Source organism: Rousettus aegyptiacus, unplaced genomic scaffold (genome assembly GCF_014176215.1).
Source record: "Rousettus aegyptiacus isolate mRouAeg1 unplaced genomic scaffold, mRouAeg1.p scaffold_m13_p_6, whole genome shotgun sequence".
NCBI lineage: Eukaryota > Metazoa > Chordata > Mammalia > Chiroptera > Pteropodidae > Rousettus > Rousettus aegyptiacus.
In genome coordinates this window covers 40648355-40671877 of record NW_023416309.1, presented here as the reverse complement: position 1 = coordinate 40671877, position 23523 = coordinate 40648355, and the positions used below count along the sequence as shown (strand labels likewise).

Below are 23523 nucleotides of genomic sequence, written 5' to 3'. Positions count from 1 at the left end.
TATTTCTCATACCTGTCTCTCTCTCTTTTTTTTTTTTCGTATCGCTAGTGTCCCCAGTATCCCTCACCTGAACTATTGCAGTGATGCCTTCATTTATTCTTTTGACAAACATTTGTTAGGTTCCTATGTGCCAGGCACTGGGGATACAGAGGCAAATAAGACATGACAACCTATCCTCAGGAAATTGATAGGTTAGTTCTCATTCGTCTCTTTCCCTCCAGGCTTACCATCTTTAAATCTGTTATCCACACTGACACCAGAAGTATTATTGTATCTTACACTCAAATCTTTCCTGCTGAAAACCCTTCATTAGTTTCCTATCACTAACAGGATAAAGACCAAACTCCCTAGTTAGCTTTATAAAACTTTCATGATCTGCTATTTCTTTAGTCTAATCTCTCACCACTATGCCTTGCTCTTTATACCTCCATAATAACAAACTGTTTGTATTCCAACTCCAGACACAGCCATTTTATACATGTGTCTTTGATCATGCTAATGCCTGTCTAGAATTCCTTTCCTCCTCAAGTTTTAATTATTTTCTAGTTATTTTTCAAAATATACCCCACCCTTGAGAAGTTCTGGAATAGGTGACATCTGAGCTAATTCTCTTCCAGAATGTTTCTATCATAGTAACCATTAAATCAAAAGTATTTACCTATTTTTCTCTCCCATTAGACTAAAAATACCTTGAGAGCAAGGGTCATTGTCTTATTTTTTTCTTCTATTTTTGAAAGCACAATAATTAGCATATCGTAGACCCTTACTACCTATTTGTTGAGTTGAAGTATCTTATTTTGAACATTCACTTGACCTTTCAGCATGCTAAATCCTTATTCTCCATTCATTCTCTTCCTTCATTTAATGTAAAATATTTTTTCTTCTATTGTAGTATCTAAAGTGTTTCATCTTTTGATTACATTGGATCTAACAGCTGGTTGTTAGTACAAGTGATAAACTCTCATGGTATTGTCTAGTAGAACTGACCAGGGTCAAGACAGGCTAACTTTGTTGGATAGTGCATATGGCCAGTCTTAGCCAATAGTGATACTGACTTGTTGTTTGTTCAGTGTGCCTGCATCAAGTAATAATGCTTTTTCTTTTTATCAAATAATGAATCTTGTTTAGTTTTTGAATGGCTCTCATTAAGCTTGAACTTAACCATTTGTTTATTTTTTAATTAAATTGCGTTTTATTAATTATTATTTTAAATTTATATATTTATTATTTAATTTAACCATTATTATTGACCTTTTAAAAATTTACTTCATTCTAACCTAAAGGTTTATATGCAGATGACAGGCTGCAAGCATTCATTTGGTAGAATAGTGAATTCTATTGTTTTGTGTACTGATTTTAAAATATTTTCCCCCAAATAACTAGACTTAGAAGTCTTCTTTTTTTTGTCTAATTTTGTAAGGCCTAGGCCTCCGGGAATGATGTTTGCTTTATTGTGTGTTATTCATATTACCCTATGTAACATAATCCAGAATTGGACAATGAAACAGTGCAAATGTTATTTGATAGGGTTTAACACTTATTGGTTCTCTTTCTCAGAACTTGATGGAGAGTTTGGACTCATTGCTTTGTGCAGAAGGTTCTGAAAGTCTGAAGAGTTTATGTCTGAAACTTCTTCTTTGCTTAGTGACTGTGAGTGACCCATGTATATGTTTCTTTGTCAAGTGTATTAATTGGCAGCACGATCAAGCTTATTTGAATAGTTGAGTCTAAAGTTAAAAAGGAAAAGAGAAAAATAAATTCTCTACTGGGACATGACATCATCATTTTGTTGTATTTGAATGTATAGAAGGAAGTTAGTTGCATGGACTTTCACTTCCTGAAAGTTGCTCTTTGGAGCAAGTACTGGCATTTTAACATGCATGTCACTTTAGATACATTCCTCGAGAACTCCTCACTTCTGGATTGTCAGATTTACCCTTCTCATCAGGTCTCATTTGGAAACAGTTTTTGTGATTCTGAATATTTTCATTTGTTCTGACTTTGACTTTATAGCATGAAGCTTGCCTGTACCTTCTGGTGGGTGGAGAGCGTGGTATCGTTTATGTGTTTCAGATAGTTCCCTTTCTCTGCAACCACTCGGAGACTTCTGGATCAAAAACTTCTTCCTGTGCATTTGAGGAATGAAACCCAAGAGACTATTAAGCAAATGCTTGTGTGAGGGTATGAGAGAAACAATGAGAAGTTCAGAGATTTAGGGAGTTTTAATTTGCTAAGTTCTTATGCTTTTAGTGTCTATTAGCTCTGGTGGCTCCAGGATTGCTTATAAAGGTCTACTAAGTATCTAGTAGATCTTTAATGTTAAATGTTTTAACATTTTTTTTTCTCTTAGATGCTAGGGGAGGAGATAGATATACAAGATATCAGAGCGCCTCAGTGTAGACTCTAAAAAGTCTTTTATTGCATTCAGGTGACAGATAACATCAGCCAGAACACTATCTTGGAGTATGTAATGATCAACAGCATATTTGAAGCAATTTTACAGGTCGGTCAATTCCCTTGTCACCTTTTTCTCTTTTGGTTAAATCACCTCTTAAAATCTTCTCTGCATTCCTAAGAACTGAGAGTTAGCACTCTTATGCATTTCTGGATCTTGTTACAGATACTGTCCCATCCCCCAAGTCGTAGAGAGCATGGGTATGATGCTGTAGTCCTCTTGGCTTTGCTGGTGAACTACAGAAAATATGAGGTAAGTGGGCCCCTTAATGGACCGTCGTTATCTTTCGATAGTCTTCCTAAATGTGGCCACTCCTAGAGGAATTTGCTTAATGTAGAAGACATATTCTTGGTAAAAGGTATATAGATTAATCTTGATAAACCAAATTTAAAAATTCTATATTATATGCATGGGGCATAGGATATAGCTGTTTAAAGGATTTCTGTGGTGCAAGTTCTAATAAAGTGACTGAATATCCTTAATGTAGTAGTTCCCTAACCCAGCTTATTATTAGAATCACCTAGAAATGCTTTAAAAAGAAGAAATTTCTGGGCTTTACTCTCAACACACTGAATCAGCATCTCTTGAGGTGCTGGGAATCTGTGTGTGTGTGTTTTTTTTAAGATCCTTTATAGAATATGATGATTGGCCAGGATTGGAAGCCACAACTTAATGCACCTGTTTTAAGAGATTGGACTTTTATATGTTGGATTTGCTTAATGTAGTTCACTTGTATATATAAGTATCACTATTGGTCTGGGAGTTCTTGTGGATTTTAATGGAAATGGAAGTCAGAGCCTTATCCATATTAATTCTGGAGTTTTCTTTGCCCCAGAATTAACTGGGGACAGATTAATAGGTATTTGAGTTGAAGGACAGAACTCAGAGATTTCTACTTGAGTTGGTGCATCTATTTGATTCCTCTCAAAAGGCAGAAGAATACACAGAAAAGGAAAGGGATCACTTAGGGAAGACCCAGGGCTTCATTGGAGAGAGCTTTGGAGGAATAGGGAGCATTTGGCACTGAGTTCTAGACATTGAGAGTACTTTCCTGAACCCAAAAGCCAGGAGCTGCATTGAGGCAACCTGACTCCCCTTAGTAAGTAGTAGCAGTGTTATGAGAAGTGGGCCAGCTGGAGGGAGGATTTTCATTTCTGAACTTCTGAATCTTCACTTAGTGATGTAAGATTCCTAGCCAGGTCGAAAGTGATAGGTATCAGACTCTGGAGCTTGTTCTTGTAAAGGGCATATGGAAGAAGGGAAGGCTGTGAGAAAGGAATACTTAAAGAGGAACTGGAATATATGGAGCAATGTTAATGTGTTATAAATCCCAGGAGCTGATTGCTTTCATTATCTTGGAGGAACTGATGAATAATGTGTAGAGCTACTAATAAATATGTAATTTATCACCAACACCTGTTTTTCTGGTGATCTGGAGGGGTTGGCATGGTAGCCATTTTGATCTCTGTCATGTGTAATAGCCTCTGGGGCCTTATTACAACAGCAAGAAAAATAGCTGAGGAAAAATGCTAAAGATAGTTAAAGAGAGTTGAGTTATATGTGATAGGAAAGCACCATCATCAGTAATGAATATTTTCAGAACATTCTGCTGGATGCAGGCCATTCTGAGGCAATGGCTTAACTTCTCTAAATGTGAACTGAACCCTAGCTCAGCCCAGTAGGGCTCTTTGAAATGTCAGCCTGAAAAATTGGACATAGCCAAGGAACTGGAGAAAATCATATTTCTGGAGTGAGGCATGCATCTTTAGTCTGTCAGAAGCCTCAGAAGAATTAATATAGTAGGCAAGGGCAAGCTGGTGGGCATAATTTATCTGAGCTTTGCAGCTTTTGATGTAAGTCACTCACCAGAAACCATTAAGGAAGCCTAGTGACCATGGAGCAGGAAGATTTTTGACAGAAACATGAGGAATTCCAGATGAACACAGCAAAACCAAAAGCTGGTGAAATTTTATGCAAACTAGTATGAGAGGGTGTATATGGGGAAGAACAATTCTAGTTACCACTACGATCAACCCTATGACCAATATGGTAAGTTGTAACCTTTCTAGAAAGGTGCACAGGGCACCAGAGAGCCTGGGTGCTCAGCCGAATGAAAAGAAGGCAAATAAGGTGTTAGACTTGAGTGGAAGTGGTGGAAAAGATGTCACGTAGTAAATGTAAATAGTTCTTTTTTATCTTAAATAATGCATTCCATTTTAGTCATTTCATCTAAAGAGATAGAGGAGGTAAGAAAAAAGGGTCTAGGGAAGTTCAGTGAAAAATGGTAAGTATGGTATTGTTTAGATCAAATAAAGCAAGACCCTATTAGAGTGATCTCATGAAAGCTAACTGAGTTTGTAATTCAATTTTGTAGATGAAAAGTAGATTACCCCCAGTTTTAAAATGTGACCAGCACAACAGGTGCATCATGTTAAGGAGAATCAGTGTTTGTCATTAATATCCTGGCCTTCTAGATTGGTCATATCTCCTGAGATAAAGTGACTCAGTCCCCAACTGCTGCCTTGCACATGATGTTTCCTAGAAATTATGAAATTGTTTATTATGTCCACTTGCAAGTTGTTCCTTTTTTTCTCTTTCTCCTTTTTTTTTTTACTTCCCTGAAGAGATTCCTTTGTGATAACAATGTCAAAGGAGAAGAAAATATAGTTACCAATCATTGAGCCCTTACCATATTCTAGATATACTAAGGATTTTACATGTCATACTTTATTTAAGTCTCATAACTACCCTAAGGAAGAAAATACTATTTCCATTTTCCAGATGTGGAAATTGAGTCTAATGTTCCTAACTTGTCACAATAAATAAGAGGAGCTAGAATTCAAAACCTTGCTTTTAGCCATCTTGCCTTTTCCCCAACTGCTGCTAAAGCATAGGCTTTTCTTGGTAATCAGATGATCTATATTACTACCTAAAACTGTGTACTTTTGGGAAAGTGAGTAACTAAGACTTTCATAAATTATGCCAAGAAAAGTGGCCTTCTCCTTTTAGGAGAAGGTGGCATCTCTAGGTCAGCCTATTGCTGATTTTCTTTTCCAAGGATCCACTTGCATTGGATCTTGTCTGAAGTCTGTAGCACCAGCAGGATTTGACTGTTGATTATGAAAGTGTTGAGAGCTTTCCTCTGTTAGATCAAGTGACAAATGGAGTGAGTTTTACTTCTTCGAGTTGTGTTGCAGAAAACCTTATAAACATTTGGCCTGTTAAGAAAGCAGAGCTTTCTCTTTCTCTATTCCCAACTGACATTTGGAAGATGCCCTCAGAAACTTGATTAAATAAGGTCTATGTGGGGGGTTAGCCTTTCAGTTGGGTTTCCCAGTTTCTCAGTAATGAGTTTTCTCGGTTGCTGTAAAAACTGCCAATCTGAGAACTATTGTTCCTTATTTCCCTTGGATTAGAATTAGTGCCTGATCTACATGAGGCCTTTCCTTACATCTCATGAGTGGGATGTTTTCAAGGTGACCAGGTCATTGGTTCTTATCCTACCAGTAGGAAATGGCCCAAATGCTTAATGAGTTTAAATATATGTTCATTTCCATATGCTGCCCAGCTGAGATTGGGTCTGAAAAATCTCAAGAAATCTTCCAATGCTATAAGTGATGGGACAGTCATTAAATCCCAGTGTCCTGACCAGATTGTAGTTTGGGTAATTACATCCTTTTTTTTTTAGTTCCCCTGCAGTGTTATTTGGGTATTGGATCCATAAATGGCCTCTCTGGCTGTTAAGCAGCTGCCACTTTTACCCCCAAGGTGGCTTTGTTTTACGGGTGGGTGAATCAGTCCTGCATATCATTTGTGGAATGGTTAGGGAGCCTTTGGGATGAGACTGTAACTTAGCAACATATAAATTTGTGCCTATGGCAAAGAAGCTTTTATAGCCCCCAAAAGACAGTTGTCCCTATGGACTCAGTAAATTATTGGCAAGATAGTACAAAGTGAGTTTTGTGGAGTGTTCACTTACTTCTTAGAAAAAAATAAGAGGGAAAGATGGGAGAAGTGGCAGACATAAGCCTGAGCTGATTTAGCCTAGATGAAAATGCAAGTAGAACAGAACTTGTATGTGTGTGTCTGTGTGTGTGTGTATGCTTGATGGATGCCCATGCACACTGAGAGATTTACTGGAAATGGGGATAGTTAGCTGGCAAGATGGGTTGGGCCTGGATAGTAGGAGTATTGCTACAGGAGAGGGCCCTATAGATGCATTTTTGTTAATATTTTGTTAAATAGTTAATGGGTTCTTAAGTAGGTCACACTCACCTTGAGTCTCCTTTTTTCCTTCAGTCTGTGAATCCTTATATTGTGAAGCTGTCTATTGTGGATGATGAGGCCACTCTTAATGTAAGTGTCTGGATCTTTGTGTTTTGTTTTAATTACTTGCATTCTGTGGACTTCCTTTCAGTGGATATTTAGAAGAGAAAAGAGAGAGCTATTGTGTTAATTTCATCTGGCTATGAAGAGGGAATTGGTGCTCTTTTTAGAGCACTAGTACAACTATCTTAATGTATTTTATCTTCTCATCATGGAAGCAAGGTTTGAGGAGGCATTTGCTTGCTAATCATGATGAAATGGTTATGTTTCATGGTATAGTGTACAGAGGTTGACTATCCTACAGAGTCAACAAGTTACATTTCCAAGAATAAGAGGGCTTAGATGGTGTATCAAATCACCGTGATGTACACTTTAAATATATTCCAATTTTATGTTAGTTACACCTTTATAAAGTTGAAATAATAAAAAAAGAACCTTAGATGGCCAAATGATGGGAGATTCCTACTTGTAGAACTAGCCATTTGATATTTATAAGCTTGACTTGGTAAAGATAAAACATGGACATATATATATATATATATATATATATATATATATACACACACACATACATATACATATATATGTATATATGTCTGCTACAATATATCATTGAAAGTTTGGGAAATAACATCTGATTTCTGAACATAGAGAGGAGGAACATGACCAGGTGTCTGACTTTATTTTCTTTCCATTTTGCCCTCTTCATTCTTCTTTATGAATGGGAAGCACACATGATTCATTTTGTCTTATTTTATGTTGTGCTTAATAGATTCTAGAGGGAAAGTTGATAAGTCATCTTAACATTTATTGGACGTTTCTTTCCAATTATACTCCTGCTTTCCTGTGACCTGAAAGGGAGTCGCTTGTTTATATGCACCTTCATTTAGCATGGGACGCATTGTCACTTTCATTGTGGTGGTTTTAGAGACATGAGAGTTTTTTGTTTCTGTCTTCTCTTTTGAGGTGAAGATGATCCCAGTAGAACTGTCAGTGATCTGGGCTGGTCTGTTTCATCCCCTATTACTCTATTAAGTAACAACAAGATAATTAGATCAGAAAAATCTCTCCAAAAAAGTTCCTTTTGGTGTTTTGGGAATGTCTCTCAAAATTTTTGTCCTTGTTGCCAAATTTCAGGTAGAACTTCTTGGGCTTGGACTTTAGGGTGCAATTAGTGTTTTCCTTGGCCTAATCATAGTATCACCACCACCAGCTCTTTTATTCACCTGTGCTGTCTTTTTTTCTTTCTAGGGAATGGGGCTTGTGATTGCTCAGGCTTTATCCGAGTATAACAGGTAAGTCCACTTTCTAGAAGAGAAAGTTTTGATTTTCATTTGAATTATTGAGTAGGAAACAGGTTTATTAGAGTCTTGGGTGAATGAATATCTCTTACCAACCCTAGAAGAGTACTCAGAGGTACAGCTGCTGGTGGATGTATTCTAGCTTGTCTTGATAGCTTTATCAGGGGTTGTTTCTAACACTAGGGAAAAAGTAGTCATGATGTTAATATGTCCATATTTTCTTTAAGCAATTAGACACATTCTTTTACGACTTTTGGTATTTTATTGCAGAGCATTTTAACTACTATTCCAGCCACAAGCACACATTTAGCCTATTGTATCATACAGAAATCATTTTCTATGTAAAAAAAGTTGGAAAGCACTGTTTTTTTGTATGCTTAAAAATTAAGTAAAAGGAGAAAACATATGAGTTAGTTCAACAGTTGACAGATGCTTTTTTTTCCATCAGGAATCAACTGCAATTTCCCAGAGTCCCTGTTTGTTCTGGGAGCTCTCTTCATTGATGCTTGCTTTTTCTCCTGCTGTGGATGGGGAAGGATCTGGTATTCAGTGAATGGAAACCAGACGTGTTCCTAATCCTGGCAGGGCCAGGCAGGGTCTTTCTTGCTCCTCTCCAGACTTTCCTCATGCACAATTGGGTGTTAGAATTTCAAATCTGTCCCATCTCCACAAATAGGTTACTTTTAGCTCACAGATTTCCCTTCTTCTTCCTTCAGAAACAAACAAGATTTTCATTCTTACAGCCTTGAAGTAATTTCTCTGTCACACTTTTCAACTAATAGTCTGTTTGGGAAATAACTGCATCAGCCATATGTTAGAGCAGTTTCACACTTTTGCAGCTTGCTTTCTAAGTCTCTCCTAGAGTAGTCAGGCATTTTGGTACACACTACCTCAAGAGCGGATGTGTGCCTCTTAACTTGCAGGGGAAACTGCAGGGACTAGACTGTCAATGCTTTTGGTTTTTGGAGTCAGTGAATTATACTAGTGCCCTGCCTGATTACCTAGAATGCCAAGGGCAAAGACATATTTGATAAATAATACTAAAGTTGAATTTAGTTATTTTTGTTCAGGCAGTATAAAGACAAGGAAGAAGAACACCAAAGCGGTTTTTTCTCTGCTTTAACAAATATGGTAAGTCTTACTTTTTTTTTCTCCTGCTCAGAAATGTAAGAGGTCTGCAGAGATAGACAAATCTAGATTAAGAAGTTTAGATGTTTGAGGTGATGGCTTGATGAAGAGAGAGAGAGGCTGCTCGGAGCAAATTTTTTTGAAAGCTGTATCTCTTAGTGATTTTCAAACCTAAGTGAGATGGGGGAAAGAGCTTAGATTTCTCTGGGATGGATTTTTTCAAATTAATTAGTTTTTAGGACCTACAGAAAAAGTACATAAGCTAGACTTTTACTTTCTGAAGAGTTGGCTCTGTTTGAGAACTTGACCCTATGGAACACAGAATAGGAGGATTCAGCTCTAAATCCAAACGTGAGTGCTCCTTGTCTGTCTGCGGTAACCAGTCTGTCCCTCATAGCTGGCCCTGGAGTCAAGGGATTGGTGCAGTGGATCTGAGTCACCTCTCCGAAGGCCTAATGGGCTGAGAGGTCCATGGTCTAGGAAGGTTATTGGTCTAATTTACAAGATTGCTGAGCAAGGTTTCTCACCTTTTCCATCACAGACATTTTGGGCCACATAATCTGGGACCGATTTTTAAGAGATAAATCTAGCAGGTCTTAGAATCTAGGCAGATTCAGAGAATCTGTCTTCTTGGGTATCACTGTTCAAGTAATCAGCCCTAGGGCAAGACGGTTTTTGAATTTATTGTAAGAAACAGCCATCCCTCTTCCCCCTAACAGGCAATTTTTTCCCTAAATGCCTATGCCTTTTCCTCTTCTTTTCTTCTCAGATCCTACTCTCAGGAAGGACTTAATAAGCATTAACTCTGAAGCATAAATAAGTAAAGTCTCTCAGAGGTCAGAGCAGTAGGAGCGCTCTGTATTGACGTTTCGTTAAATGAATTAGATACAATTATATTGCTCCCAGGGCTCTTTGCATTTTAGCCAAGAAGAAAAAGTTTTGTGCCAAACAAATGAAACTTCAGCTGCATAGTTTTGGACATCAGTAAGCAGGTGGAAAGGTATTTTTAGAGGGATGGGCATCTTTCTCAGTGCCTCTGATGTCACACATATTGAAGGCAACCTACTCTGTTTACTTTTTCGGCCGCCCTGCCTAGGACACAAACTGAAGATTTTGTAATCTGGACAATGGGTCTCACATAGACAGTTCTTGTCTGAAATCTAAATATTCCTCCAAAGACAGCTCTATGTTATATGAAATCAGCCTGCTTTTTGTGATGTCTCATGAATTAGTTTTTGAGCTTCAAATAAGCAACTTCCAGGGAAGCTGCAGAGTGATGAGGATGTCTAGGTTAACATTTACTTGCTGTCAGCAGTTACTAAACTTACACATCGAAAAGGAGAGCTGGACAAAAGTACTAAGTCCCTTTAAGGAAAGATGACTTAGGGGAGTTCTCATTATTTCAGTTATTGTTTATGATTCTTTTCAGATCTTCAGAGTAGGCTGGTTTTGATTGTGTGTGTCTGGTGGGCCAGAGTTCCAAGTTCCTTTGGGCTGCAAGTAGCTTTTTTTTTTTTTACTAATAAAAGGCTTAATAGGCAGAGCTCATATTTTTCTGCTGTAAGTCTGTAATTCCCCATTTCTTCCACAGGTGGGCAGCATGTTCATAGCGGATGCCCATGAGAAAATCTCAGTACAGTAAGTGCCTGACATTCTTGTGCAGTGACTTGAGTTTTAGTGCGGACTCTGTGACTGGATAAGAGTGTGCAATGTTACCTCCTGCTAATCTTTTACAGATTCAGACTTTTTTTGGTGATTTGTCAAATATTTCTTGGGTTTCAATAATGGGCCCTTAGAAAATTCTACTTTGGTTTTGTATATGGGGCCCCAAGAAGCTGAAAAACTGTTCCCATCTCTCTGGAATGAAATTAAAGAAGATTGGCTGTCTGAGCCAGTTAAGTACTTAACTGGATTGGGGTGGGAAAGTGAGAGTGAAAATAGTGAATAAAGTAGGTAAGAACTAAGGAATTAAAGTTAATGCCTTTTACTCTTTCTTTTTTGTCTGTTATACTCTGTACATAAGCCCAAAAAGGAAATAAAGGGAGCATTAGAAACTCAGAGGGATTGATGATGAGGAGCTGGAGTGAAATCTTATTTTGATGGCTATTTTTTTTAACTCCTCCACTATAACAGCCTCTTCAATTTGTTCTCTTTTTCTTTAGAACCAATGAAGCCATCCTTCTGGCACTTTATGAAGCTGTTCATTTAAATCGCAACTTCATCACAGTGTTAGCCCAGGTTGGTTGTATTAAAAACTCCAATCCTTTTTCTCCCTGAATTTCATGCAAAGCAACTCCATTGAAAAGCCTTTCTGGCTTTGCCTGTTTAAGCCCTGCTTTGCATTGGTAAGTGGTAGTGACAAAGAGTTGAATCATTTGCCTTTGCTTGCGTTCTCAAGTATGTATGTTTCCATCTGAAGTGGGTCTGATAACATGCAAAGTTAATGGTTTGGACCAGTTTACTGATTCTGTTAACTCAGATGAGTTGAGATTACTTCATTTGGCTCACTGGAAATCCCTTGGCATTATCAGCCCATATGTATATTTTATATTAGGCTTTCTGCTTTCTAAACCACTGTGGAATTACAACTGGAGATAAAATAGGCCAAGTTACATATCTTACTATCTCACCAATTTCCAAAGAAGAAAAGTAAAAAATATCCTGTCCAGCATAAAGTTAACTGTTAACAGAAGAAATGGTCTACAGATACTGAAAGCATGAAGTCACAATACCAAGTGCTAGGTCATTTGCCTAAGGGATATAGCCTCAGTAGGAGACTAAAAATATGCTGAGAACTCAAGTGCTCCATTGAAATCTGTCTTAAAAAATTGATAAAGCGTTTTCATTTTAAAGCCAGATTGTTTAAAATATGCATGAAGTTTCTTTTAAAGGAGAGTTTTCTTATGCTTTTTTTTTTTCTCAAAGGGCAGATGTGTATGGGATCCACTGAGATTGAGTTTAACAACAACAAAAAAATGTCATGCTTAAAAAGCAGTGCGTTGGTTTGGGGTCTGCTTAGGAGGACGTTTATCATATTTCACAATTGATAAGAGACTTTATTTACCATTCTCACTGTTTCTTGACTGCTCTCTGAATTCTGTAACTGATATTAAAGGGAGGTAAAGGCTGGTAAAGCTGTTGGGGAGAAGGGAGTAAGTTGCCACTTAGTTTAATTCTCAAGAACTGGGGTGGCAGGGATGGCTAAGGAAGGTCAGGGACAGAGGAGTCATCTGTTTTGGTCCCCAGTAGATATCTTCCCCGCCACGTCTTCACTTCTCCACCCCACGCACTCTTGTTGTGAAACAGGCAGGCTGCCATCTGCATAGCTCTTTTTATAGTACCTGTTATTCCCTTGGTTCACCTGCATTTATTACCAACTTTGTGGTCATCAGAATAGTCTATAAATGTATTTTAGGTTGATCTGATAAAAGTAGTCCTTTCCAAGGTTTAGATAGGACTGCTAATGCTCCCTTTTTTGTGGCATAATCCTGCATATTTGTCTACTCCAGTTTTTTATTTGTATGGCTCTGCAGAAATACTTATATAATGGGAATTTAGTTGCTTAAAAAAACTAGCCCACAGAGCAGTTAGAGTTTAGCAAGCATCCATAGTAATCAGATAGTCATGAGAACTAGATGTAGAAGCAGTCCCCCCTCAGTGAGCTCTCTGTCTTTGAGGCCAGGAATATCAGAAAGGATATTAAGCAGAGGTTACTTGGAACTGGATTTTCTCTTTCAGAGTCATCCAGAAATGGGCTTGGTGACAACCCCTGTCAGTCCTGCTCCAACAACTCCTGCTACACCACTTGGGACCACACCACCCTCCTCTGATGGTAAGCTCACTATCTCTTTTGTTTTGATTAATATGATCTTTCAACGTGAGCATAGCTGTGTTGAACAAAGGACACAGTCGTTTATTCCTTCACATAAGAAATTGCCTGAAATACTATCCTTCAGGACTCCTGAAGCTCTAAAGGAAACTTTGGAAAAGATAGGGAAGTGATTTTCTCCTTGTAAGAAGCTATATAACTCCACCTTGACTTCAGAGAATGGTTGTAGAATCATGGAATGCTAAATCTTAAAGGGACCTGAGAGGTCAGTGATGTCTGTCTTGCCAAACTGTGAGGATACTTGTAAGGCTCAAATGAGATGTGTTATGAATATTTCACTAAGATAAATGTAAAATAGTAATGTTATCTCATGTTACCATTTGACAAATGAGGGAATTGAGGCCAGAGAAGTAAGTGGTTTGCCTAAGTTTAATGAGAGTCGAGATTAAGAATCAAGATATGGATTAGTGCAGGGACCATGTCTATTTTTTTTTCACTGCTCTCTGCCCAGCATAGTGCCTAGCATGGGCATTACTTACTAAACAGTTGTTGAGTAAATGCATGAGAAAGCGAACCTGGGATTTACTCACTGTTATATGTCAGCTGGCCAGTTAGAGAATGACAAGCTTTGACTGTGTTGTAATTGGGAGTTTGGTGGGTATTTAAGACTTTTCCCCCTGAAAAATAATAAACATTTTAAAAAATAAATCTTATGGCTGGAACTTAAGGAAAAAGGTAACAGAAGAGGAGTTATGTATTTTGCACAATAAACTTTGTGTCACCTGCATTGGTTCTACTGCAAGCGGAGTGTGTTTGTTGGAATACCTTAACCAAAAAATAATCTTCATTAATACTTGATGTTTTGCCTCAAATGTTTTACCTGATTTTTGGTAAAGGAGTATAGAAAATCTAACTTCGATCCTTTTTTCTGTGCCTCCCTACTATCTGTATGTGAAATAATCTTTAATTTGCTTTCTCTCTTAAATTTTCATAATCACACCATAGCAGTAGCATTTCAAGGTAGTACACACAGTATTGATTAGAAGCATAACAAGGAGATGCCATTGGTATTCAAGTCTGTGGTAGCAAATTGGATTTGTTTAAAACTGGAAGCCAAATTCCAAAATATCTTAATTAGAAGGAGCAAGTAGTGAGGATTGCCTACTTGTCTCTCTGCTTATTCAGGTCACTGAGTAATCCAATGAAAATACTGTTCTTTCTCTTTAAGGATGAAGCCTGCCTGGTTACCATGGATATCAGAAGCTATATATATGTACATATATATATGTATATGTATATCTGAGTTCCATGTGATGTTGGGGTTTGGATGCTTCAGAGGAACTGCCTTTCAAACTGTTCATTGTGAACACTTCCACCCACACACTTGATTATGCAATGGCAGGATTTGTGCTTGCTTACCTACAACTAGTGAGCTTTTATTTTTTCTAGTGGGGAGATGGAGTCAGCCCAATTTCAAATGACTGTCTCCCTTGACAGAGGCTGCTGGGAAGAATTATGAAGCCAAAGATCAAGGAATAACTTACTTAGGAAGGAGATTTTAATTTGTGAGGGATTTTATTCTCTCTTATTTTGTTCTTTTTCCTCCTTCTAACTCATTTGTGTTCTGTGAGGGTCCTAAACATTATAACCTTGTTTTTAGGTTTTGGTTTGTAATTATAGTGGTGCTCAGCAGCCTAGTTATATTTAAAGGTATGTCATTGGAACCATTGTTTTTAAAAGCCAGCAGTTTAGCTGTAACATTTGTTCTCAGCTCAGACTTGACATTTGACAACTCAGCCTTGGCATGAGACTTTCTGGTAAACTAAAAATACATATACTGCTATATTTCTGCATATTATGTAAGACAGTTTTCCAGTCATTGTTGTATGTGAGTGGGAAAAAAAAAAGTCCGACTTACCAGTTAGATTCCTCTGTATTAGACAAAGGAATGCTTATGGTTTCTAAGTTTCAAAATAGGCTGTTGTTTGAAATGACAGTCTCAGGTCATTTATCCATAGCATTAATTCAGACCTTTTAGTATTTCAATATAAAAATATATTTGTCTTTTATTAATTCTTGGGGATTGAACTGTGTGAAAGCACCCTAGGTTTGGCATGCTAATATCTTCTCATAAAGCTTTTTGCTCTGCTTGCTTTGTGTTATAGATCCATAATATGTAAGTGTTTCCCATTGTTAATAAATGTTCTCTGCATACATTGTAATAACTCCCGAGAGATCCATTATGGTATGAATACATATTATGAATAATATCCCAAACTCAGCTGAGAATACATGAGTTGGAATACAGTAGAAAGCTATAGGTTCTCTAGCTTGTCGGGACCATCATGAACCTCTTTTTACTTATATATGGTGTCTGAGTGTAAAAGCACTTAACGAGATGTCTAAGTCTAATTTAAAATCTTAGAAACTGGGGAAATCTCCGTAAGGCTGTTCTCTGTGGGTTAGCCCTGGTCTGGTTCCTCAATGTTCACTGGGACTGTAGCTCAGAAAGTGGGGGCAGTGGTGGGGTTAGTTTTTCTTGGAAATAGCAAGCAGCTGGGTATATAAGACTCAGTTCCCAGGCTGTTCCAATCAATAATATCCACCGATTTTCAGTCTAGTGTTCATTTTTAGGTTCCCTTCCCTGTGGGGTAAAGAATTAAGGAGTAGAGTTTGAATGTAGTTGTACATTCAAACTCTACTTAACTTTTTTCCCTTTCATCTTGGGTATTTCTAGTTTAAAGGCTTATTCTCAAAATTGAGCAAGATTTCTCCTTATTAGGAATGAATTGTCATTTATTTTAAGCAAAGCTCATATATATTCAGTACAGATCTTTCTCTTAGTTACAAATCAAAGTGCCTTTAAGAAGGGCCCTGAATGCTTTTGGGTTACTTGGAGCTAGAAGTGAAATCAAAATACCCTTTTTAGGATGTTGGGAGAAAAGCACTGTTCCTGGAGACTGGCCCTGCAGTTATGAGAGAAGGGCTTTGGGCTTAATCTTGGGAGTAGGAAGGGCTCTAGAGACCTAGGAAGGCTAGATAAAGTTTTTATGATAAACACTTGGTCCTCTCTCTATTGTAGATAAAGCTTATTTAGTGATTTTCTTGCCTGCTGACAAATTGTCTGTGTCATTAGAAGTTGTAATACAGGCTAATTTCATTTCATTGTTCTATTGCAGTTATAAGTTCTGTGGAACTTCCACTGGATGCAGATGTACAGACCAGTAATCTACTGATAACCTTCTTAAAATATAGCTCAATTGTCATGCAGGACACCAAAGGTAAGGCATGTTACTATGGAGGCTCAGGAAGCAAGAGGTGTGGCAGGCAGTTGTTTATCTAGAATCAAAGGGCAACATTAATACTTTGAAGCTTTGGCAAGATGAACTGTTGTTGGGGCCTCCTGTGCAGGGCGATGGCCCCGATTACTGGAAAACAGTGATTTTTTCACTGCCAGTTGGCAGTTCGGTGGTGTTGGAAAAACCTGGAGCTGGAGGGGGAGTGCTTTGAAATAGAACAGGGAAAAAAAAGGTCTCTACAAAAACTAGTAAGTCGTCTTAGCAGATTTTGGTAAGTAGATGCAAACTCTTTTGTGTGGGAAGTGGGGGGAGTAGCACGTTTCAGGGAATTCCCTTTTGAGGACAAGAACTGAAAGCACCAGCTTATGGTGAGAATTAGAGGACCGTAGTACAGAGTACAGTAGGAAAGGTGAGATTCAGAGAGACTGTGTTCTTTAACACTTAAAATAGAAGTGTCAGTACCTATCCCAGAAATGCAAAGTGGAAAGCTGGAGAAAAATGGATGCTGTAAAAGTTTGAGTTTATCCTGTCTGGTGTCATGTTCTTTCTATTTATGATTTTTCTATTTTTTTTTTTTTTTTAACGCCTATAGCACCTGATCTTCCTAGGTGGTCTCCCATCCAAGTACTAACCAGGCCCGACCCTGCTTAGCTTTCAAGATCAGATGAGATTGGACACGTTGAGGGTCGCATGGCCATAGACTTTTCTATGTTTTTTTTTATTTGGTGGTAGGGTAGTAGACTACTTGGGCTAGGAGTAAGAAGGGATTGGGAGGAAATCAGCAAATTCTACTGAGTATACATCTCAGGTTTGTTTTTTTGACTCGTTTTTTTTTTTTTTTGTGCCGGATTTATGAGTGTTCACAGTATTTATTTCTATTATTTTTTTATTGTGGTAAATTTATGAGTGTTCACAGTATTTATTTCTATTATTTTTTTATTGTGGTAAAATAGACATAAAATAAAATTTACTATTCTCACCATTTTTCAGTGTACAGTTTAGTGCCATTAAGTACATTTATATTGTTGGGCAATCATTACCACCCTCTCCTAAATTCTTTTCATCTTGCGAAACTGAAACTCTGTACTTATTAAACACTAACACCCCATTCTCCATATTTTCCCCTTTCCCTAGCCCTTGGCAACCAACATTCTACTTTCTGTCTTTATGAATTTGACTATTCTAGGTACCTTATATAAGTGGAATGTATTCCAGTTTTAAGATTCTCTGGAAATAAGCCTTTTAGGTATCATTTTTCCTCTCAATATTTTAAAGTGAAAAAATTCCAGTGTACAGAGAAGTTGAAAGGATCATACAGTGATCACTCACATACCCATTAACATTTTGCCATATTTGGTTTGTCTCTGAGTTTTTTTGTGTGTTATTGTTATTTTGGCTGAATTATTTAGAAGTAAGTTGCGGACATCATTCTAATTCACACCTTAAGTACTTTGGTATGTATCTCAAAATGGAGGACGTTTTCTGAGATATTCATTATTATAGCTAAGACCATCAACAATAATTCTCTAATACCTTATAATATTCAGTTCATATCTAGTTTTTCCCAGTTGTCCCAAAAACGTTTTTCATAACTGGTAAGTTTTTTTTTTTTTTTTTTTTTTTTTAAACTCCATGTAGCATTTAGTGAGCATTTTTATTAACATCTTATTTGATACCTACAGGTTGATCCAGGGGACTTTTCCCATTTAGAAGGATTTTTTTTTTCTTAATTACAAAAGTAATTGGAATAGTTTTTGTTAAAAATTAAAAAATTCTAGCAATGGTTAACTAACAAAGTGAAATTCCTTTGGAATTAAGCTCTTTAGAGTTAATCATTCTTAACAATTTGGTGTATAGTCTTTCTTTTTACGCCTTCCTTATAAGAATCTTTAAATCCTATTTTAGGAACCAGCTAGCTGTTCTCTCTGCTAAGTAGCTGAAGTTTGGATTCTTAAATTATGGTCTGAGGACAAGGTTCAGATTCTCAGATAACAAAAAATTTTGCTTCCACTGTAGGAGCAAAATTGTTAAAATACTATTACTTTTGCCACTTTACTTTCCATGAGGAGAGAATAATGCTTGTGAGGTGGTTTATGATTCCCATAGACATAAACTATACTTTAGAAGGCTCTGTTTTGCCAGTTGGGCTGAGCAGGTTTCTGGTATGAGATTTTTCAGGAATTTCAGAATGGAGCTGAAAGGCTTCATACAAGGGCAAGACTAGGATTTGGGGGCTTTTGGAGTAAGATGGAAACGTTGGTAGACAGAGATAGAGAATTAAAATATAAATATGGGAAATGCAGAATTGGCAGAGTTAAAAGGAGCCTGGGTGGGCAGAATCTGAACCTTTTCATCCTTGGACATACTATATTAGCTCTTGGAGATCCTTGCTTTACAAACTTAAACTTTTTTCTTATGTTATGCTTTGTGAATGTGCTCGAGAGACTATATACAGGGATGAGGTAGATGCTAGTAGCTTATGTTGCTAACTCCTAACACAGAGCAGTCCTTTGGGAGCTGCAGAGATGGTGAACCTCTGAGATTTCGCAAGTAAGATCAGGCAGGCAAAGATAACAAGACTCTTGTGTATCAGTGTTTCCTGAGGCCATTGATTTCTCCTTTATGGAAAGGGGTAACTTTTCTTTCTTTCAGCATATTGCAGCAATCACAGAAGATAGAAAGTGCATAGATGTGACCCTGAAAATGATCTTTTAGGTTTGCTTGATATAACACACTGAACTCATTTTTAGCTTTAATGATTATATAAATCTCTTTGTCCTGGTCACTCTGCCATCTATAAAATGGCAAACAAAATTGAGGGCAGATTAATTATAGTATGAGTTGCCACAGTCTGTCTCTCTAAACACAGGTTGGGTTAGGTTTTTGCCAATAGGTAGCCTAAATATGGCAAGGGGCAGGGTTAGGTATGATGAAGGGTTAATTTCAACAGTGGCTCCAGTGTGGCTTCATTGGCTTGGTTTTCTTCCTGTCTCTCAAGCTCCTGACCTTCTGCATGCCCTGGCTAACAGGATCACATTATGTTTTTAGGAGCCTCAGAAGCCACTTCTTCTTGGCCCTACTCCTCACCCCCCACTCCCAGGATATTTTCTCTTCTTTATTTATCATTTGATACCTATAAAATATGCATTTAATGTACATGGGTATTGTTATAAGGTTTATAATAAGTATAATAAGTAGCATAAAGTAAAATAATAAAATGAACATATGCAAACTTACCACCCAACTTAAGCCATTATTAATGCTGTTGGAGCTACCTGTGTGTCCCCTCTCCAGTCACTCTTTTCCTCCCAACTGTCTAGAATTTTGTGTTTATCATTCCCTTGATTTGGCTCTGATTTCAAGCCTTTCCTTCCTGAAGTTCTTCTGATTTGAGTGTTGTCACCTTAGAGTATCTGCTCAACCTTTAAAATAGATATTAGGCACAAATATTTTTAAAATATATGTATATTTATACATAGACTTCAGGTTGATTCATCAAAGTCTTAACTGTTATAACATCTGGGCAGTAAGATCAAATTTGTTTTTTATTGTCCTTTTCTGAGTTAAAAAATGTCTAAAATGAAATATGCCTTATTTTTGCATTAGAAACTTTTTTTTTTAAGCAGCGAGGTAGCTGTAGGCTTTTCTGTGGGGAGTTGCTTATCAGCTTTGGGGGAAGGGAGGATAGTACCAGAGAAAATCTGGCCGGAAGTAGAGGTAGGAGAGTCTCATGAATCTAGATTCACATAAGCAGGAGCATTTCTCTTCCTGTTGCCAGGGGCTCCTATGTAAGCTATGGGGAATGTTAGCTAGGGATTATCATCATTACTCTTTTTTGCACTGCCTGTCTCTGAGGAGAGGTAAATGTATTTCTGAACTATAACCCCTATTATGCTTTTTAATTGTCAGGTTTTAGTTGATAGATTCTGTCTTCGAGGAAGTAGCAGGTTAATGTCAGGGTGAGAACTATTAGCTCACTTCTGTAGCACTGTAATCTGTTAATAGATCTCTCCAGAATGGACTTCAAACTGGGTCCTGTCAAAGCTAATTTGAGACATCATAAACCATTTGCCTATTTTGGATAAGCTGATATGACTCTATTCTTTCTTCCATTTCACGCCTCTCCCCTCCCCCAATATACAAAGATCCTGGAAAGTAAATAATCTTCGATGGTTCTGATAATTGGTGGTAATGGAGTAGCTCTTTCTTGTGTGGGCTTAGAGCCCTGCTATTAAGGTTGCCACCTTCTTTTTTAATAATCAAATGTGAGTTTCGGGAGGCCAGGGACCTTTATTTATTTTGGTGCTGTATCTCTAGTGCCCAGTGCAGTGCCTGCTACATAGTATTTCAGAGTGAATAACTTTCACAGGAAGAAAAATGGTCAAGAATTCACAGCTTTCTTGTTCATAAATAATGTGCATAGTGCAAGGAGAGGCATGGGCTGGACCCTGGTCTTCAGTTAATTTCTTTCTGATTCCACTGTCAGTTTGCTATGAATAGTTATAAAACCTTTCTAGATTTTGTGGTAGGTGAGTGTAGATGGTGTTGCTTATAGCTAGTGGATGGGGAGGGGTTGGAAAGGGAATGGACCTGACTCTTCAAAAGCAAAGGACTTCTATGGAAGCAAAGGGCATGGCTCTGATTTGGGCCATGACAGTAGAACTATTACAATAATTAGATGGCTCTCAGGAAGGTAGTTAGCTATCCATCAGAGCACCAGAAGATTTAAAAAAATCTTCTGGCAGAATTCTTTTGCCTAGAAGAAAAGCAAGAATTATTCTAGTAGGACCTTGATTTTCATTCATGAATTTTGTGTTCCTATTCTCTAGAAACATAGCCTGAATGATTTAGAGAAAAGGGTTCGCTTTTATTTTACAGATGAGCACCGGCTTCACAGTGGCAAACTCTGTCTGATCATCCTCACATGTATTGCAGAAGTAAGTCTCACCAGTCTTCTTATGTTAGCTAATCTCTTACAAAGTGCCATCTTTTCCTGCCCTTCTCTCTCAGTTCCTGACTTTGAGAGTCTTAAAGCTAAGAAAATCTGCCCCCTTTGTACTGTCTGTCTCCTCCCGCTAGAATGTAAGCTCTGTTAGCAGGTACTTTGTCTCCTTCACCAGTCTATTCTCAGTGTCTGGCACAAAGTAGAGGCTAAATTAGTATATACTTCATGAATGAATAATGAATTGTGTGATATGATACCTGTTATAATAACTGGAAGATTCTAGCTCTTAATAGTTTTAAACAAGAGACTTAAGCCTCTTTAGAAAAAATAATCCTGCTCCTTTGAAGCTGCTCCTGTTGGGTCTTTTCCATCGAGCAAAATGAAAAAGGAGCTGAGGTTTCTTGCGGGTGGGGGCGGGGTAGGGGGGGCGTGGAAGGGGTAGGGGGGCGTGGGGAGTGGAGAGAAAAGCCAAAGAGGGGAATTGGAAAGTGAGTGAAGTTGGCTGATTGCAGTTTAGTGAAGAACAAGAGCCTGAGGGGAAAAAGAAGAGGGTTTTCTGCTTTGTAAGGAGGTACTTTTGCTTGGATTAATTAAGTCTGAACTAACCTGGGACCTTGGTGGTAATACAGGTATGGCAGGACTTGAGTCAATTTAGAGCTGAATTTGTAGCTTCAACCTCCCCCTTCATTATTCCTTATTCTGATCTTTTTTCTCTTAAAACAGTGAAGGTGGTTCATGTGGAGTAGAGATCTCTCTCAGACGTTCCCTTTTTATGTTCTCTGTGAAAAGATGACCTACTTTTCACCAGGTTAAGGGGAGCTGGTTATGGAAGAGCTGCTTATTAGCAGTGGGCCTGGTGTAATTGCTTTTCAAAAAATCTTTCTAAGAAAATCTTTAACGGAGTTGTTTTTCACAAATTGTAACCGTTCTTAGTAATTGGCGGCTGTAGGCATGTCAGATCTTCAGCAAAGGTGTTGGGAAGGGGCCAAGAGGTGTTTATTACTGATCCATGATGAGAGGTTTTTGATTTCCCATCAGTCTTTAGCAGAGCCAGAGATAGACAGGGTCTTGCCTACCCGCTGTGCTGCCTGTGTAGCAGTTTTCTCCTGCCGTGCCAAACCCACTCCTGGTGGAGCACAGACCTTTCTTCTTAATTGAAGATCCTCGTGTGGAGCCTGCACATGTATCCTGCAGCCCCTATGAAAACCTTCAAGCTGTCACAAACAGAGCAGGCTCCTTGGGCAGATGGGAAGGAAGAGATAATAGGAAAACAGATTCCTCTCAGCATTTGCCTCATGTCCCTGTGCCGTAGTTTTTACTGTTTGTAATTTGCTTGGATATTTTTGACCAGTTAGAGTCACCCTGGGAATTACTCCTAAGTAAAATCTCATGGCTTAACGAGGGTTTGACATAATGGCTTTAGGCTCATCCATTAGCTCATCCATTAACTCTTAATCCCATTTCAAGGACTAGCAACTAGTCCTTGAAAGTAGTTCTTAAAGTCAGGGATTTGTAGGAAGTATGATAGATTATAAACCGAGTTTCTTAAGTATAGCTCTCATTCCTTACTTTTTGTCTGTATTTTTATTTTTATTAGGATCAATATGCCAATGCATTTTTGCATGATGACAACATGAATTTTCGAGTAAACTTACATAGAATGGTAGGTGTGACTTTTGCTTCTTGTTTTTTTCTTAAAGGAAATTTTTTGTTTATTGTCAAGATGGTGGAGGATGAAATTGATCCTACTTAGAACAAATGTGGGAGGAATGTTGCGCTAAAGGACCCTGGCTTGACTGCTGTTCAACAAGACCCATGCCTGTTGGGATTTTTTGTGTGTCATAGAGTCGTTTCTTACTCAAGAGAGGATGGAAGGTCCACAACCATATACCCATGGCAGTAATATTAGAATGTATCAGTAGCACAGATTTCAATGGGGATATGGGCCTAAGCCTCTTGTTTTCAAAACATAGTATGATCTTTAATTAATTAAGACTAGGTAGTTCTTTGATCTATTGATCTGACTAGTGGAGGAATTAGAATATGAAGAAGGATCAGTGAATTTCCTAAAACTGGGAGGTATGTTAAAAAATATCACAGAGATTTATATTTGAAACTTACTTTTGGTTTTTGCAGCTGCCACTGTAGCTCCTTCTACAGTCACCTTCTCTTCTTTTTCTTATTATTTTATCAAAGAAAAATGCCAGTATATCTCATTTGTCACTTGTATAGATAAAATC

The 23523-nt window shown here is 37.9% G+C and overlaps 1 protein-coding gene and 1 pseudogene across 2 annotated transcripts in view; one reads left to right on the top strand and one right to left on the bottom strand.

Moving 5' to 3' along the window:
* ARMH3 (armadillo like helical domain containing 3) overlaps window positions 1–23523 on the top strand; it is a 146705-nt gene that overhangs the window by 17812 nt on the left and 105370 nt on the right. For both annotated transcript variants that reach the window (XM_036223129.1, XM_036223130.1), the window contains exons 6-17: window positions 1558–1650; window positions 2429–2503; window positions 2621–2707; window positions 6755–6811; window positions 8033–8076; window positions 9153–9213; window positions 10802–10848; window positions 11373–11448; window positions 12949–13042; window positions 16219–16320; window positions 21217–21275; window positions 22881–22946. In XM_036223129.1, the coding sequence (XP_036079022.1) occupies window positions 1558–1650; window positions 2429–2503; window positions 2621–2707; window positions 6755–6811; window positions 8033–8076; window positions 9153–9213; window positions 10802–10848; window positions 11373–11448; window positions 12949–13042; window positions 16219–16320; window positions 21217–21275; window positions 22881–22946 (861 nt within the window). The remainder of the gene's footprint in view (window positions 1–1557; window positions 1651–2428; window positions 2504–2620; window positions 2708–6754; window positions 6812–8032; window positions 8077–9152; window positions 9214–10801; window positions 10849–11372; window positions 11449–12948; window positions 13043–16218; window positions 16321–21216; window positions 21276–22880; window positions 22947–23523) is intronic.
* Window positions 16922–17040, bottom strand: LOC118604571 (annotated as a pseudogene).